The sequence below is a fragment of the Oncorhynchus masou genome, chromosome 5 (genome assembly GCF_036934945.1).
Source record: "Oncorhynchus masou masou isolate Uvic2021 chromosome 5, UVic_Omas_1.1, whole genome shotgun sequence".
NCBI lineage: Eukaryota > Metazoa > Chordata > Actinopteri > Salmoniformes > Salmonidae > Oncorhynchus > Oncorhynchus masou.
In genome coordinates, this window is record NC_088216.1 from 92,849,943 (window position 1) to 92,869,094 (window position 19,152).

Genomic DNA, 19,152 nt, shown 5'->3' on the forward strand with positions numbered 1-19,152 from the left:
TCAAGGCCATCAGACTGTTACAGCAACCACTAACATTGAGTGGTTGCTGCCAACACACTGACTCAATTCCAGCCACTTTAATATTGAATTGATGGGAAATTATGTAAAATATATCACTAGCCACTTTAAACAATGCTACCTAATATAATGTTTACATACCCTACATTATTCATCTCATATGTACACGTATATACTGTACTCTATATCATCTACTGCATCTTTATGTAATACATGTATCACTAGCCACTTTAACTATGCCACTTTGTTTACATACTCATCTCATATGTATATACTGTACTCGATACCATCTACTGTATCTTGCCTATGCTGCTCTGTACCATCACTCATTCATATATCTTTATGTACATGTTCTTTATTCCCTTACACTTGTGTATAAAACAGTAGTTTTGGAATTGTTAGTTAGATTACTTGTTGGTTATTACTGCATTGTCGGAACTAGAAGCACAAGCATTTCGCTACACTCGCATTAACATCTGCATGTGACAAATAAAATTTGATTTGATTTGATTTAGCAAAATAAATGGTGGGGGTACTATGGAGCCCGGCAGAATAACTAGTGGGGGTACTATGATGTCCGGGAAAATAACTAGTGGGGGTACTATGGAGTCCGGCAAAATAACTAGTGGGGGTACTATGGAGTCTGGCAAAATAACTAGTGGGGGTACTATGGAGTCCGGAAAAATAACTAGTGGGGGTACTATGGATTTCGGCAAAATAACTAGTGGGGGTCCTATGGAGTCCTGCAAAAGAACTAGTGGGGGTGCTATGGAGTCCAGCAAAATGAATAGTGGGGGTACTATGGAGTCCAGCAAAATTAATAGCGGGGGTACTATGGAGTCCAGCAAAATAACTAGTGGGGGTACATTGGAGTCCAGCATGGAGTCCAGCAAAATAACTAGTGGGGGTACTATGGAGTCCAGCAAAATAAATAGTGGGGGTACTATGGAGTCCAGCAAAATAACTAGTGGGGGTACTATGGAGTCCAGCAAAATAACTAGTGGGGGTACTATGAAGTCCAGCAAAATAACTAGTGGGGGTACTATGGAGTCCAGCATGGAGTCCAGCAAAATAACTAGTGGGGGTACTATGGAGTCCAGCATGGAGTCCAGCAAAATAAATTGTGGGGTACTATGGAGTCCGGCAGAATAAATAGTGGGGGTACTATGGAGTCCAGCATGGAGTCCAGCAAAATAACTAGTGGGGGTACTATGGAGTCCAGCAAAATAAATAGTGGGGGTACTATGGAGTCCAGCAAAATAACTAGTGGGGGTACTATGGAGTCCAGCATGGAGTCCAGCAAAATAAATAGTGGGGTACTATGGAGTCCGGCAGAATAAATAGTGGGAGTACTATGGAGTCCAGCATGGAGTCCAGCAAAATAACTAGTGGGGGTACTATGGAGTCCAGCAAAATAAATAGTGGGGGTACTATGGAGTCCAGCAAAATAACTAGTGGGGGTACTATGGAGTCCAGCAAAATAACTAGTGGGGGTACTATGGAGTCCAGCATGGAGTCCAGCAAAATAACTAGTGGGGGTACTGTGGAGTCCAGCATGGAGTCCAGCAAAATAAATAGTGGGGTACTATGGAGTCCGGCAGAATAAATAGTGAGGGTACTATGGAGTCCAGCATGGAGTCCAGCAAAATAACTAGTGGGGGTACTATGGAGTCCAGCAAAATAACTAGTGGGGGTACTATGGAGTCCAGCAAAATAACTAGTGGGGGTACTATGGAGTCCAGCAAAATAACTAGTGGGGGTACTATGAAGTCCGACAGAATAAATTGTGGGGTACTATGGAGTCCAGCAAAATAACTAGTGTGGGTACTATGAAGTCCGACAGAATAACTAGTGGGGGTACTATGGAGTCCAGCAAAATAACTAGTGGGGGTACTATGGAGTCCAGCAAAATAACTAGTGGGGGTAGTATGGAGTCCAGCAAAATAACTAGTGGGGGTACTATGAAGTCCGACAGAATAAATAGTGGGGTACTATGGAGTCCAGCAAAATAACTAGTGGGGGTACTATGAAGTCCGACAGAATAACTAGTGGGGGTACTATGGAGTCCAGCAAAATAACTAGTGGGGGTACTATGAAGTCCGACAGAATAACTAGTGGGGGTAATATGGAGTCCAGCATGGAGTCCAGCAAAATAACTAGTGGGGGTACTATGGAGTCCAGCATGGAGTCCAGCAAAATAACTAGTGGGGGTACTATGGAGTCCAGCAAAATAAATAGTGGGGGTACTATGGAGTCCAGCAAAATAACTAGTGGGGGTACTATGGAGTCCAGCAAAATAACTAGTGGGGGTACTATGGAGTCCAGCAAAATAACTAGTTGGGGTACTATGGAGTCCAGCAAAATAACTAGTGGGGGTACTATGGAGTCCAGCAAAATAAATAGTGGGGGTACTATGGAGTCCAGCAAAATAACTAGTGGGGGTACTATGGAGTCCAGCAAAATAACTAGTGGGGGTACTATGGAGTCCAGCAAAATAACTAGTGGGGGTACTATGAAGTCCGACAGAATAAATAGTGGGGTACTATGGAGTCCAGCAAAATAACTAGTGGGGGTACTATGAAGTCCGACAGAATAACTAGTGGGGGTACTATGGAGTCCAGCAAAATAACTAGTGGGGGTACTATGGAGTCCAGCAAAATAACTAGTGGGGGTACTATGAAGTCCGACAGAATAAATAGTGGGGTACTATGGAGTCCGGCAGAATAAATAGTGGGGGTACTATGGAGTCCAGCAAAATTAATAGTGGGGTACTATGGAGTCCAGAGAAATTAACAGCGGGGGTATGCTGTACTCGTAAAATATGAGCCTATCACAATTACGAGACAGAGGAGCAAGCAGACAATAGTGGAAGCATCCATTAATTCTACAGGCTTAAGCCTAATGACAATCGCAGAATGTCATTACAATACACTAGGTGTTTTATAACAGATGTCTCTTTCCATTCATCAAATTGCAGGTACACAGTGCACTGTTGGGGTTTGGATGATGGAATTATTTTGTGAGAGAACGGGTAGGTCTACAGGATGTCCTTTTTTAAGTGATTGTTTGACAATTAGATGTAAACATCATGACAGGTTGTGTTTTTGCTACATTAAAAGGTATAGTCCATAAGGCTAGGGAAGCTAAGCTTTCCCTAAAGTAAATTGAACGAAATTGCCAAAATGATATAGCCTAATTAGCTTACTCTCTATACCGAAATAAATAAAATTATTCAAAATAGGCTACTACACCAGAAAGCATGATTTGGCCACAGAGGATCATTAGCATCTTTTATTTATTTATTTGTTGTGGATTGTTTAAATTGTATAGCCTACAGTCGGAAGGGCCCGCAGTTTGGGCAGCATGTGCAGCAAATACCAAATAGATGATTTTTGAGTTACGACTGTCAGTGAAAAGAAGAGAGACCCAGCCAGGGATATCACAATATTTAAAAATACAATCGCAGAAAAAAGTTTTGAAAGCAAAAGGCTATTGCTGAGAGATGAGATGACTACTATCAGCTCTACTCCCTCTACTAACCCCACTATCAGCCCTACTACCTCTACTAGCCCCACTATCAGCCCTACTACCTCTACTAGCCCCACTATCAGCGCTACTACCTCTACTAGCCCCATTATCAACCCTACTACCTCTACTAGCCCCATTATCAACCCTACTACCTCTACTAACCCCACTATCAGCCCTACTACCTCTACTAGCCCCACTATCAGCCCTACTACCTCTACTAGCCCCACTATCAGCTCTACTCCCTCTACTAGCCCCACTATCAGCCCTACTACCTCTACTAGCCCCACTATCAGCTCTACTCCCTCTACTAGCCCCACTATCAGCCCTACTACCTCTACTAACCCCACTATCAGCCCTACTACCTCTACTAACCCCACTATCAGCCCCACTACCTCTACTAACCCCACTATCAGCCCTACTACCTCTACTAGCCCCACTATCAGCCCTACTACCTCTACTAGCCCCACTATCAGCGCTACTACCTCTACTAACCCCACTATCAGCCCTACTACCTCTACTAGCCCCACTATCAACCCCACTACCTCTACTAACCCCACTATCCACCCTGCTACCTCTACTAGCCCCACTATCAGCCCCACTACCTCTACTAGCCCCACTATCAGCTCTACTACCTCTACTAGCCCCACTATCAGCCCTACTACCTCTACTAACCGCACTATCAACCCCACTACCTCTACTAGCCCCACTATCAGCTCTACTACCTCTACTAACCCCACTATCAGCTCTACTACCTCTACTAGCCCCACTATCCACCCTGCTACCTCTACTAGCCCCACTATCAACCCCACTACCTCTACTAACCCCACTATCAGCGCTACTACCTCTACTAACCACACTATCAGCCCTACTACCTCTACGAACCACACTATCAGCCCTACTACCTCTACTAGCCCCACTATCAGCCCTACTACCAGACCTACCGTCAGCCCAACTGTCGGCCCTACTGTCAGCCCGACTACAAGATGAGATGACTACTATCAGCTCTACTCCCTCTACTAACCCCACTATCAGCCCTACTACCTCTACTAGCCCCACTATCAGCCCTACTACCTCTACTAGCCCCACTATCAGCGCTACTACCTCTACTAGCCCCATTATCAACCCTACTACCTCTACTAACCCCACTATCAGCCCTACTACCTCTACTAGCCCCACTATCAGCCCTGCTACCTCTACTAGCCCCACTATCAGCCCTACTACCTCTACTAGCCCCACTATCAACCCCACTACCTCTACTAGCCCCACTATCAGCCCTACTACCTCTACTAGCCCCACTATCAACCCTACTACCTCTACTAACCCCACTATCAGCCCTACTACCTCTACTAGCCCCACTATCAGCGCTACTACCTCTACTAGCCCCATTATCAACCCTACTACCTCTACTAACCCCACTATCAGCCCTACTACCTCTACTAGCCCCACTATCAGCCCTACTACCTCTACTAGCCCCACTATCAGCTCTACTCCCTCTACTAGCCCCACTATCAGCCCTACTACCTCTACTAGCCCCACTATCAGCTCTACTCCCTCTACTAGCCCCACTATCAGCTCTACTACCTCTACTAACCCCACTATCAGCTCTACTACCTCTACTAGCCCCACTATCCACCCTGCTACCTCTACTAGCCCCACTATCAACCCCACTACCTCTACTAACCCCACTATCAGCCCCACTACCTCTACTAGCCCCACTATCAGCTCTACTACCTCTACTAGCCCCACTATCAGCCCAACGACCTCTACTAGCCCCACTACCAGACCTACTGTCAGCCCAACTGTCGGCCCTACTGTCAGCCCGACTACAACTCTAAGCCCTACTACCTCTAGTAGCCCCACTATCAACACTAACATCCCTACTACCGGACCTACTATCAGCCCAACGACCTCTACTAGCCCCACTACCAGACCTACTGTCAGCCCAACTGTCGGCCCTACTGTCAGCCCGACTACAACTCTCAGCCCTACTACCTCTACTAACCACACAATCAGCCCAACGACCTCTACTAGTCCCACTATCAGCCCTACTACCAGACCTACTGTCAGCCCAACTGTCAGTCCTACTGTCAGCCTGATACCAAACCTACTTAGACGGAAAAACACTTTAAACAATTACATACAAGCTAAAATGAACTACATAACTCTTCATTGCTCTACTGAACACCACCACAGACAAATAGAATGTGTAACATATCAGGTAATTGATGGGATCTTAATGACAATATTATAGAGATCAGAGCATACCTCAGTGATGTAGTCCTTCCCATCCTTTCCACAGATGGCTTTGACTGCACAGATCTCAAGACCTCCAAAGATCTCTGAGCAGATGTCCACCCACTGCTTGTACCTGTTAGGAGAGACAGGGTTAGCCCACAGAGCTAAAGTCAACCACAGCTTGTTCCCGAGAGAGACAAGGTTACCCCACAGAGCTAAAGACAACCACAGCTTGTTCCTGAGAGAGACAGGGTTAGCCCACAGAGCTAAAGTCAACCACAGCTTGTTCCCGAGAGAGACAGGGTTAGCCCACAGAGTTAGACAACCACATCTTGTTCCTGACAGGAGAGAGACAGGGTTAGCCCACAGAGCTAAAGACAACCACAGCTTGTTCCTGACAGGAGAGAGGCAGGGTTAGCCCACTGATTCAAAGACAACCACAGCTTGTTCCTGACAGAAGAGAGACATCACAATGTCAGTGTAACCAACCAGGTATCAAAATCTTGGTCGTTCACATTAATCAAGACGGTGTAAATCCATTGAGCTAAATCCTGGCCATTATCATGGGGAGCTAACACGAGTCTTCAGGTCTCAGGCAAGGTTACATATCACAAGCACATAGTTCACTGAACCACCTCAGTTACAGCATGTGGACTACAGGCCCTCCAGTGAGCCTACAACTCTAAGATGAGCTACAGTGACTGATGAGACCCATTAGACTCAACCACACTGCGGCGACTCCACACCGACTGTACTGTATCTGCAGGCTACATAGTCTCACAAAGTATTTCCTCGAATAACAAGAAGCCATATCATTATTAGCCGTCTTTGTATCTAAGACAATTGTGTAGCCTAGAGCGATTTTCTAGGTTAGCTAGCCAGCTATTGTCGTTCTTTTAAGGTAACGTAACGCAATCAACCTGCTAGCTAGCCAGCTAGCCCCCGAATAGCAGCACTGTAGAAACCATTACACTCGACGGAACGACTTGATTAGTGTAGTGTCAACATCGCAGCCACTACCAGCTAGCCTACTCCAGCAGTACTGTATCATTTCAATCATTTTAGTCAATAAGATTCTTGCTACGTAAGCTTAACTTTCTGAACATTCGAGACGTGTAGTCCACTTGTCATTCCAATCTCCTTTGCATTAGCGTAGCCTCTTCTGTAGCCTGTCAACTATGTGTCTATCTATCCCTGTTCTCTCCTCTCTGCACAGACCATACAAACGCTCCACACCGCGTGGCCGCGGCCACCCTAATCTGGTGGTCCCAGCGCGCACGACCCACGTGGAGTTCCAGGTCTCCGGTAGCCTCTGGAACTGCCGATCTGCGGCCAACAAGGCAGAGTTCATCTCAGCCTATGCCTCCCTCCAGTCCCTCGACTTCTTGGCACTGACGGAAACATGGATCACCACAGATAACACTGCTACTCCTACTGCTCTCTCTTCGTCCGCCCACGTGTTCTCGCACACCCCGAGAGCTTCTGGTCAGCGGGGTGGTGGCACCGGGATCCTCATCTCTCCCAAGTGGTCATTCTCTCTCTCCCCCTTACCCATCTGTCTATCGCCTCCTTTGAATTCCATGCTGTCACAGTTACCAGCCCTTTCAAGCTTAACATCCTTATCATTTATCGCCCTCCAGGTTCCTCGGAGAGTTCATCAATGAGCTTGATACCTTGATAAGCTCCTTTCCTGAGGACGGCTCACCTCTCACAGTCCTGGGCGACTTTAACCTCCCCACGTCTACCTTTGACTCATTCCTCTCTGCCTCCTTCTTTCCACTCCTCTCCTCTTTTGACCTCACCCTCTCACCTTCCCCCTACTCACAAGGCAGGCAACACGCTCGACCTCATCTTTACTAGATGCTGTTCTTCCACTAACCTCATTGCAACTCCCCTCCAAGTCTCCGACCACTACCTTGTATCCTTTTCCCTCTCGCTCTCATCCAACACTTCCCACACTGCCCCTACTCGGATGGTATCGCGCCGTCCCAACCTTCGCTCTCTCTCCCCCGCTACTCTCTCCTCTTCCATCCTATCATCTCTTCCCTCTGCTCATACCTTCTCCAACCTTTCTCCTGATTCTGCCTCCTCAACCCTCCTCTCTTCCCTTTCCGCATCCTTTGACTCTCTATGTCCCCTATCCTCCAGGCCGGCTCGGTCCTCCCCTCCCGCTCCGTGGCTCGATGACTCATTGCGAGCTCACAGAACAGAGCTCCGGGCAGCCGAGCGGAAATGGAGGAAAACTCGCCTCCCTGCGGACCTGGCATCCTTTCACTCCCTCCTCTCTACATTCTCCTCCTCTGTCTCTGCTGCTAAAGCCACTTTCTACCACTCTAAATTCCAAGCATCTGCCTCTAACCCTAGGAAGCTCTTTGCCACCTTCTCCTCCCTCCTGAATCCTCCTCCCCCTCCCCCCCCTCCTCCCTCTCTGCAGATGACTTCGTCAACCATTTTGAAAAGAAGGTCGACGACATCCGATCCTCGTTTGCTAAGTCAAACGACACCGCTGGTTCTGCTCACACTGCCCTACCCTGTGCTCTGACCTCTTTCTCCCCTCTCTCTCCAGATGAAATCTCGCTTCTTGTGACGGCCGGCCGCCCAACAACCTGCCCGCTTGACCCTATCCCCTCCTCTCTTCTCCAGACCATTTCCGGAGACCTTCTCCCTTACCTCACCTCGCTCATCAACTCATCCCTGACCGCTGGCTACGTCCCTTCCGTCTTCAAGAGAGCGAGAGTTGCACCCCTTCTGAAAAAACCTACACTCGATCCCTCCGATGTCAACAACTACAGACCAGTATCCCTTCTTTCTTTTCTCTCCAAAACTCTTGAACGTGCCGTCCTTGGCCAGCTCTCCCGCTATCTCTCTCAGAATGACCTTCTTGATCCAAATCAGTCAGGTTTCAAGACTAGTCATTCAACTGAGACTGCTCTTCTCTGTATCACGGAGGCGCTCCGCACTGCTAAAGCTAACTCTCTCTCCTCTGCTCTCATCCTTCTAGACCTATCGGCTGCCTTCGATACTGTGAACCATCAGATCCTCCTCTCCACCCTCTCCAAGTTGGGCATCTCCGGCGCGGCCCACGCTTGGATTGCGTCCTACCTGACAGGTCGCTCCTACCAGGTGGCGTGGCGAGAATCTGTCTCCTCGCCACGCGCTCTCACCACTGGTGTCCCCCAGGGCTCTGTTCTAGGCCCTCTCCTATTCTCGCTATACACCAAGTCACTTGGCTCTGTCATAACCTCACATGGTCTCTCCTATCATTGCTATGCAGACGACACACAATTAATCTTCTCCTTTCCCCCTTCTGATGACCAGGTGGCGAATCGCATCTCTGCATGTCTGGCAGACATATCAGTGTGGATGACGGATCACCACCTCAAGCTGAACCTCGGCAAGACGGAGCTGCTCTTCCTCCCGGGGAAGGACTGCCCGTTCCATGATCTCGCCATCACGGTTGACAACTCCATTGTGTCCTCCTCCCAGAACCTTGGCGTGATCCTGGACAACACCCTGTCGTTCTCAACTAACATCAAGGCGGTGGCCCGTTCCTGTAGGTTCATGCTCTACAACATCCGCAGAGTACGACCCTGCCTCACACAGGAAGCGGCGCAGGTCCTAATCCAGGCACTTGTCATCTCCCGTCTGGATTACTGCAACTCGCTGTTGGCTGGGCTCCCTGCCTGTGCCATTTACCCCTACAACTCATCCAGAACGCCGCAGCCCGTCTGGTGTTCAACCTTCCCAAGTTCTCTCACGTCACCCCGCTCCTCCGCTCTCTCCACTGGCTTCCAGTTGAAGCTCGCATCCGCTACAAGACCATGGTGCTTGCCTACGGAGCTGTGAGGGGAACGGCACCGCAGTACCTCCAGGCTCTGATCAGGCCCTACACCCAAACAAGGGCACTGCGTTCATCCACCTCTGGCCTGCTCGCCTCCCTACCACTGAGGAAGTACAGTTCCCGCTCAGCCCAGTCAAAACTGTTCGCTGCTCTGGCCCCCCAATGGTGGAACAAACTCCCTCACGACGCCAGGACAGCGGAGTCAATCACCACCTTCCGGAGACACCTGAAACCCCACCTCTTCAAGGAATACCTAGGATAGGATAAAGTAATCCTTCTCACCCCCCCTTAAATGATTTAGATGCACTATTGTAAAGTGGCTGTTCCACTGGATGTCAGAAGGTGAATTCACCAATTTGTAAGTCGCTCTGGATAAGAGCGTCTGCTAAATGACTTAAATGTAAATGTTAAATGTAAAGCTAAACCTAACCCTTACCTATAACCCTAACCCCAACCACTACCATTAACCCTCTACAATGTAGAAAATAGTACAAATAATGAGAAGGTGAATGAGTAGTTGTTAAACCTAACCCCTACCTATAACCCTAACCCCTACCTTGCTTGTAATATTAGTCAGACCGATGCAACTCACTTGTCTGTCATGGCCACCTGTTCCAGCATGGCTGATCCTGTGTTGCTCTTCCAGTTCCCAGAGATGGATGTCCGCCTGGGGGAGAAAAATTAACAGACATGGTGAACACACACACACACCTACACCTATTCAGGACCTCGATACCAGTCCATGTGGGGTCATGTGGGGTCAAACAACATCAGGAGGGCTAGCTCGGAACTTCTGAAAATTGATTTTAAAGAACTGATTCTAGCGCTGAAAGATTCCAAAAAGCAGCCAATAATTTCAGGTCCAGTACCATCGTTCGGCCGCGGGTGTGAAAGATCTGTTGGAAACACTTTAATAGATAACTTTGACACCTTCTGGAAACAGAAGATACTCTACAGGAATGACGGTGTCAATCCAAATAATATTGGCTCCTGGACTCTGTCAACGCATTTCAAGGCTGCGTTGAGACAATTACTTACCAATGGCCCAAAACCAACTCAGTTAATCTCTACCATTGTGTTGCTGAGTTGTCATAATGCTGCATCAAATGTACATTATCCTTGGGGCATTGGCTGACACATTGTAAGTAACATAATGTATGTCCCTTGAACTGCCTTGAATACCTCTGTTGAGCCTACAGCTATTGTATGCAGTTATCATGTGGCTATGAACCAGAGTTATACTGTTAGCACTAAGGCGGTGTGCCCTGGTAGGAAGTCCAATGTGTGCATTTCACCCTGCACTATCATCTCCAATTTAAATAGCATGAGCAAGTCTACTTCTGATAAGCTTCCCAGTAAAGCATTAAAAACAATCAAGCATCCCAGAAAAGTGCTACAAATAGCCCTTATTAAAATATGTATTTTAAAACCTGTTATGGCAAGGCAATCCCCGAGGGGAACTCATTCAGCTGAAAAGGTGGCGCAGGGAATTCAAAAATATTCTTTAGAAATATTTAACTTTCACACATTAACAAGTCCAATATAGCAAATGAAAGATAAACATCTTGTTCATCTACCCATCAAGTCCGATTTTTAAAATGTTTTACAGCGAAAACACAACATATATTTATGTTAGACCACCACCAAATCAAAGGGAAAATGCAGCCACTTTTTCCAGCAAAAGATAGTCACAAAAGCAGGATTAGAGATAAAAATGAATCACTAACCTTTTGAAAATCTTCATCAGATGACACTCATATGACATGTTACACAATACATTTATGTTTTGTTCGATAATATGCATATTTATATCCACAAATATCGGTTTACATTGACGCCATGTTCAGAAATGCCTCCAAAATATCCGGAGGAATTATAGAAAGCTACGCCAGAACAGAAATACTCATCATAAACTTTGACTAAAGATACATGTTCTACATATAATTAAAGATACACTGGTTCTTAATGCAACCAATCTTTCATCAGAATGCAGTGCAAGGAGTCCTAGTTCCACAATAAAGCATTGTTTTGTTCCATAATGTCCAATACTAGTGTCCAATTAGCTGCATTTGCTAGCACTTTCATGGTTATAACGTCTACCGAAAAGACAGAAATGCCAATGGGGGTCTATTGCGGTCTATATTCATAACCAGATTCTGTCACACCCTGATCTGTTTCACCTGTCTTAGTCATGTCTCCACCCCCTCCAGGTGACGCCCATCTTCCCCATTATCCCCTGTGTATTTATACCCGTGTTCTCTGTTTGTCTGTTGCCAGTTCATCTTGTTTGTCAAGTCAACCAGCATTTTTTTTGTCTCAGCTCCTGCTTTTCCCCAGTCTCTCTTCTTCTCAACCTCCATCTCCTCCCGTGGAACTTCTTCGTGGCCTTATGGTGTGGTCCAAATGTTGGCTGAACGCCATGACCAGCCCCACAGTAACCCAGCTGCTAGCAGCGTCATCTCATCGGTCACTCCACCTTCTCGGGAGCCCCTCTTACCTCCCCGGGAACGCTTCAATGGAGAGCCGAGCACCTGTCGAGCATTTCTAGCTCAGTGTGCCATCATTTTTGAGCTTCAGCCCTCCTCCTTCACCTCAGATCACTCCAAGATCTCATCACGCTGATGTCCGGGAGGGCTCTCACCTGGGCTACTGCTGTATAGGAAAAACAGCCGGCCATATGCATTAGTCTGGAGGGTTCGTGGGAGAGGTGAAGACATTTGTTTAGCCCCGTTTTCCAGAAGAAAAGTTGCCTGGAAGCTAATCCAGCTTCGGCAGGACTCCTGTAGTGTGGCCGACTATGCGGTGGAATTACGCACGTTGGCAGCGGAGAGTGCTTGGAACCAGGAAGCACTGTTCGGTATGTTCCTGCACAGCGTCTCGGAGGAGATCAAGGATGAGCTTGCGCTCGGGAGTTACCCACAGACCTCGATTCCCTCATGGTTTTGACCATCTGAATCGATGGGCGACTACGGGAATGACGAAGGGAGAGGAAATTTGACTTCGCTCGCAAGCCCAGGGATTCAACCTTGCCTCTGAGTCATCCCGGAGGTTCCCGATGATCCCGTTGCCGAGAGAACCAGAGGCTTCCCGACCTTCCCCGAGAGTCGCCAAAGACAGCTGAGTCACCGCTTCCCGAGCCCATGCAACTAGATAGAGCTGGGCTAAAACCAGCGGAATGGCAATATAGGATCGACACAACACTCTTGTCCTTTAAAAAGATCAGGCTCTCTGGTAGGAGTGAGTACTCTGGTGGGCCATAGGGAGGACTTTCCTGCTTCCCTTGCTCACACCCCTGTTCATGCCATTCTGCTGTGGTGAAACCAGCCTAAATGACTCTGGGGTCAATGAGAGTTATTTTGGACGCTACCCTGGCTCCTGAGCTGAACGTCCTCACTCAGCCCCTCTCCACTCCCATGGATGTTAGAGTGTTGGACGGGCTCTCTATAGGCCGTGTCACTCATTTTACCACTCCCATCAACCTAAGGGTGTCAGGGAATCACAGACTATTCAAGTCCTGCTCATCAAGTCTTCTCAGATTCCCAAGGATTGAGATTCTCTTGGCTCCAGTGACACAATCCCCTCATTAACTGGTCTACTGGTGCAACCTGCCACGGGATGTCTTTCTGGGGGCTTGGAAGGTGCCCCAGACCACTCCGCAATTCCCGCGGAGTACCAGGACCTTCGGGAGATGTTCAACAAGACCTGGGCACATTTCGTTCCGCCGCACCGACCATATGACTGCAGGATTAACCTTCTCCCTAGCACCATTCCGTCTCGGTGACGACTGTACTCACTGTCGGGACAAGAGACCGAGGTAATGGACACCTACATTGGGGACTCCCTATCTGCAGGATTTATACATCCCTCGTCCTCTCCAGTGCAGGGTTCTTCTTTGTGGAGAAGAAGGACAAGACCCTACACATGTGCAGCGACTACTGGGACTCAATGACATAATGGTGAAGAACTGCTATCCGCTACCACTCATCTCCTTGGCCTTCGAGCCACTCCAGGGGGAGCGCCTGTCATCAACATTGATTACATCATCGTCTTCTCAAGCTCCCCCAAGAACATGTGCTCCACATCCAACAAGTTCTTCAACGCCTCCTGGAAAACTAGCTGTTTGTTAAGCCAGAGAAGAGCAAGTTCCATCGCTCCACCATCCCTTTTCTGGGGTACATCATCTCCGCTGGAAGTGTCCAGATGGATCCCGGGAAGGTGAGAGCGGTGGGGGATTGGCTCCAGCCTTCATAAAGGGTGCAGCTGCAATGTTTCCTGGGGTTCGCCAAAATCTCCTCTTCATCCTGGGTTACTGCACCCTTGCTTCCCCCCTGTCAGCACTCACCTCTCCCAAGGTTGCATTCACGTGGTCCCATGCTGCTGACTGGGCGTCCCAGGACCTCAAACATTGCTTCACAACTGTTCCCATCCTGGTTCATCCTGACCCTTCCTATCAGTTTGTGGTGGAGGCCTATGCATCTAATGTAGGAGTGGGGGAAGTCCTGTCCCAGAGTTCTGCCCTGGACCGGAAGCTACATCCCTGCGCCTTCTTCTCCCATCGTCTCAAAGCCACGGAGAATGAAGATGGCGTTGGAGGAACGGAGGCACTGGCTGGAAGGTGCAGAACACCTGTTCATCGTATTGACTGACCACAAAAATCTGGAGTTTTTCCGCACTGCCAAATGCCTCAAGGGGCGGCAGGGTAGCCTAGTGGTGAAAGCTTTGGACTAGTAACCGAAAGGTTGCAAGTTCAAATCCCCGAGCTGACAAGGTACAAATCTGTCGTTCTGCCCCTGAACAGGCAGTTAACCCACTGTTCCTAGGCCGTCATTGAAAATAAGAATTTGTTCTTAACTGACTTGCCTCGTAAAATAAAGGTCAAGAAAAAAAAAGAACTCCAGGCACCCCCCTTTTGACCTCCTCCTTTTCCGCAGCAACCAGTGATCCGGGTCAACAGCATCAATGTAACAGTATAGCTTCCACCCCTCTCCTCGCCCCTACCTGGGCTTAAACCAGGGACCCTCTGCACACAGACAACTGACACCCACAAAGCATTGTTACCCATCGGGCCACAAAAGCCACGGCACTTGCAGAGCAAGGGGAACCAAGGTTTCAGAGCGAATGACGTCACCGATTGAAACCCTATCACCGCTAACTAGCTAGCCATTTCACATCGGTTACACAAGTATAGTAGCTGATCGTGGACTACAGGAAAAGGAGGGCCGAACATGCCCCCATTCACATCGACGGGGCTGTATTGGAGCAGGTCGAGAGTTTGAAGTTCCTTGGTGTCCACACCACCAACAAACTGTCATGGTCAAAACACACCAAGATTGTCGTGAAGAGGGCACAACAACACCTTTCCCCATCAGGAGACTGAAAATATTTGGCATGGGTCTCCAGACCCTCAAAAATGTCTATAACTGCACCATCGAGAGCATCCTACCCGGTTGCATCATCGCCTGGTATGGCAACTGCCCGGCATCTGACCGTAAGGTGCTACAGAGGGTAGTACGTACGGCCCAGTAAAACCAACAATGGATAGACAGCCTATATGGAGGTGGTTCAGAGACCTGGCCGTGTGGTGCCAGGACAACAACCTCTCCCTCAACGTGATCAAGACAAAGGAGATGATTGTGGACTACAGGAAAAGGAGGACCGAGTATGCCCCCATTCTCATCGATGGGGTTGCAGTGAAGCAGGTTGAGAGCTTCAAGTTCCTTGGTGTCCACATCACCAGCAAACTATAATGGTCCAAACACACTAAGACAGTTGTGAAGAGGGCACGACAAAGCTGATTCCCCTCAGGAGTCTAAAAAGATTTGGCATTGGTCCTCAGATCCTCAAAAGGTTCTACAATTGCACTGTCGACAGCATTCTGACTGGTTGCATCCCTGCCTGGTATGGCTCGGCCTCTGACCGCAAGGCCAAGCTTCCTGCCATCTAGGACCTACATAACAGGCGATGTCAGAGCAAGGCCCTAAAATGGTCAAAGACTCCAGCCACCCTAGTCATAGACTGTTCTCTTTGCTACAGCATGGCAAGCGGTCCCGGAGCGCCAAGTCTAGGACAAAAAGGCTTCTTAACAGCTTCTACCCCCAAGCAATAAGACTCCTGAACAGCTAATCAAAAGGATACCCAGACCCCTCTTTTACACTGCTGCTACACTCTGTTTATTATCTATGCATAGTCACTTTAGCTGTAACCACATGTACATATTACCTCAATTACCTCGACTAATCGGTGCCCACACACATTGACTCTGTATCGCTACCCCCTGTATATAGCCTCGTTATTGTTATTTTACTGCTACTGTTAAATTATTTGTTACTAATATTTTCTATTTTTTACTTTACTTCTTTAAAGCATTGTTGGTTATGCATTTCACTGTAAGGTTTACACCTGTTGTATTCGGCGCATGTGACAAATACAATTTGATTTGATTTTTTCACTGGGGCCAAGCTACTTGGAAGAGGGAGAGTCTTGGTGGTTCCAAACTTCTTCCATTTAAAAATGGAGGTTCTTGGGGACCTTCAATGCTGCTGCAAAAATATTGGTACAATTCCCAAGATCTGTGCCTTGACACAATCTGGTCTCAGAGCTCTACGGACAATTCCTTCAACCTCAAGGCTTGGTTTTTGTGCTGATATGCACTGTCAACTGTGGGACCGTATATAGACAGGTGTGTGCCTTTCCAAATCATGTCCAATCAATTGAATTTACCACAGGTGGACTCCAATCAATTTGTAGAAACATTTTTTGTTACAGCCTGAATTTAAAATTGATTAAATTGAGATACACAATACCCCATAATGTCGCTTTATTCCTCATTATATGTGCATATCTACCTCAATTACCTGATACCTCTGCAAATCACTCGGTACTGGTACCCCATGTATATAGCCAAGCAGTGGTGGAAAACGTACCCAATTGTCATACTTGAGTAAAAGTAAAGATACCTTAATATAAAATGACTCAAGTAAAAGTGAAAGTCGCCCAGTACAATCCTACTTGAGTAAAAATCTAAAAGTATTTGGTTTTAAATATACTTAAGTATCAAAAGTAAATGTAATTGCTAAAATATACTTACGTTTCAAAAGAAGAAGTAAAAGTAATTTCAATTTCCTTACAGTATTAAGCAAACCATAGAGTGCCATTTTCTTGTTTTTTAAATTATACGGATTGCCAGGGGCATGTTCCAACACTCAGACATCATTTACAATTGAAGCATGTGTTTAGTGAGCTGCCAGATCAGAGGCAAGGGACTACCAGGGATATTCTCTTGATAAGTGTGTGAATTTGACCATTTTCCTGTCCTGCTCGACATTCCAAATATAATGAGTACTTTTTGGTGTCAGGGAAAATGTATGGAGTAAAATGTATATCATTTTTACAGTACAGATACAACAAAAACTAATTAAGTAGTTCATAAGTACAAGTATTTTTCCTTAAGTACATTATACCACTGTAGCCAAGTTATTGTTGCTCATTGTGAGTCTATAATTACTTTTAAAATACTTATATCATGTTTTACTTTTCTATTATTTCTCTTAATTTTCTCTCCGCATTGTTGGGAAAGGCCCGTAAGTAAACATTTCACTGTTACACCTGTTGTTTACTCTCTCTCCGCATTGTTGGGAAGGGCCCCTTAGGAAGCATTTCACTGTTACACCTGTTGTTTACTCTCTCTCCGCATTGTTGGGAAGGGCCCCTCAGGAAGCATTTCACTGTTACACCTGTTGTTTACTTTCTCTCCGCATTGTTGGGAAGGGCCCCTCAGGAAGCATTTCACTGTTACACCTGTTGTTTACTCTCTCTGCATTGTTGGGAAGGGCCCCTCAGGAAGCATTTCACTGTTACACCTGTTGTTTACTCTCTCTCCGCATTGTTGGGAAGGGCCCCTCAGGAAGCATTTCACTGTTACACCTGTTGTTTACTCTCTCTCCGCATTGTTGGGAAGGGCCCCTCAGGAAGCATTTCACTGTTACACCTGTTGTTTACTCTCTCTCTGCATTGTTGGGAAGGGCCCCTCAGGAAGCATTTCACTGTTACACCTGTTGTTTACTCTCTCTCCGCATTGTTGGGAAGGGCCCCTCAGGAAGCATTTCACTGTTACACCTGTTGTTTACTTTCTCTCCGCATTGTTGGGAAGGGCCCCTCAGGAAGCATTTCACTGTTACACCTGTTGTTTACTCTCTCTCCGCATTGTTGGGAAGGGCCCCTCAGGAAGCATTTCACTGTTACACCTGTTGTTTACTCTCTCTCCGCATTGTTGGGAAGGGCCCCTCAGGAAGCATTTCATTGTTACACCTGTTGTTTACTCTCTCTCTGCATTGTTGGGAAGGGCCTTTAAGTAAGCATTTCACTGTTAGCCTACACTAGAGGTCAACCGATTAATCAGCATTGAAAAATCGGCTTTGAAAAATCATAATCGGTCGATCTCTAGTCTACACCTGTTGTTTATGACGCATTTGACAAATAAAATGCCATACACACACCTACATACAAGGAAAGGTACTTACATGTAAGCCTTATAATCGCTGCCAATCCGCTGGACCCTGATGTTGTACTTGGCATCTATGAAGGGTTCTGTGGTGGTGTAAGTCTGAGTGATGGCTACCACACTGGCTATGTCCTGGAAGTCACTCAGATTATCCACCTTTACCTGGATACACAGACAGCATAACACAACACATTACATCTAACCCTCACACAACTAACCCTAACAATAACACACACTCAGGTTATCCACCTTTACCTGGATACACAGACAGCATAACACAATATTGTCATTACAGGCTGCAGATATAGCTGAATACACAGTAGATTACAGACATAACTGAATACACGGCAGATTACAGATATACCTGAATACACAGTAGATTACAGATATAACTGAGTACACAGTAGATTACAGATATAACTGAATACACAGTAGATTACAGATATAGCTGAATACACAGTAGATTACAGATATAACTGAATACACAGTAGATTACAGATATAACTGAATACGCAGTAGATTACAGATATAACTGAATACACAGTAGATTACAGATATACCTGAATACACAGTAGATTACAGATATAGCTGAATACACAGTAGATTACAGATATAACTGAATACACAGTAGATTACAGATATAACTGAATACGCAGTAGATTACAGATATAACTGAATACACAGTAGATTACAGATATAGCTGAATACACGGTAGATTACAGATATAACTGAATACACAGTAGATTACAGATATAACTTAATACACAGTAGATTACAGATATAACTGAATACACAGTAGATTACAGATATAGCTGAATACACAGTAGATTACAGATATAACTGAATACACAGTAGATTACAGATATAGCTGAATACACGGTAGATTACAGATATAACTGAATACACAGTAGATTACAGATATAACTGAATACACGGTAGATTACAGATATAACTGAATACACAGTAGATTACAGATATAACTGAATACACGGTAGATTACAGATATAACTGAATACACAGTAGATTACAG

General features: G+C 46.6%; 1 protein-coding gene across 1 annotated transcript in view; it reads right to left on the reverse strand.

Moving 5' to 3' along the window:
- Positions 1 to 19,152, reverse strand: part of LOC135540453 (synapsin-2-like) — a 204,248-nt gene that overhangs the window by 32,906 nt on the left and 152,190 nt on the right. The window contains 3 exon segments of the mRNA XM_064967087.1: positions 5,812 to 5,914; positions 10,215 to 10,289; positions 18,142 to 18,284. Coding sequence (XP_064823159.1) covers positions 5,812 to 5,914; positions 10,215 to 10,289; positions 18,142 to 18,284 — 321 coding nt within the window.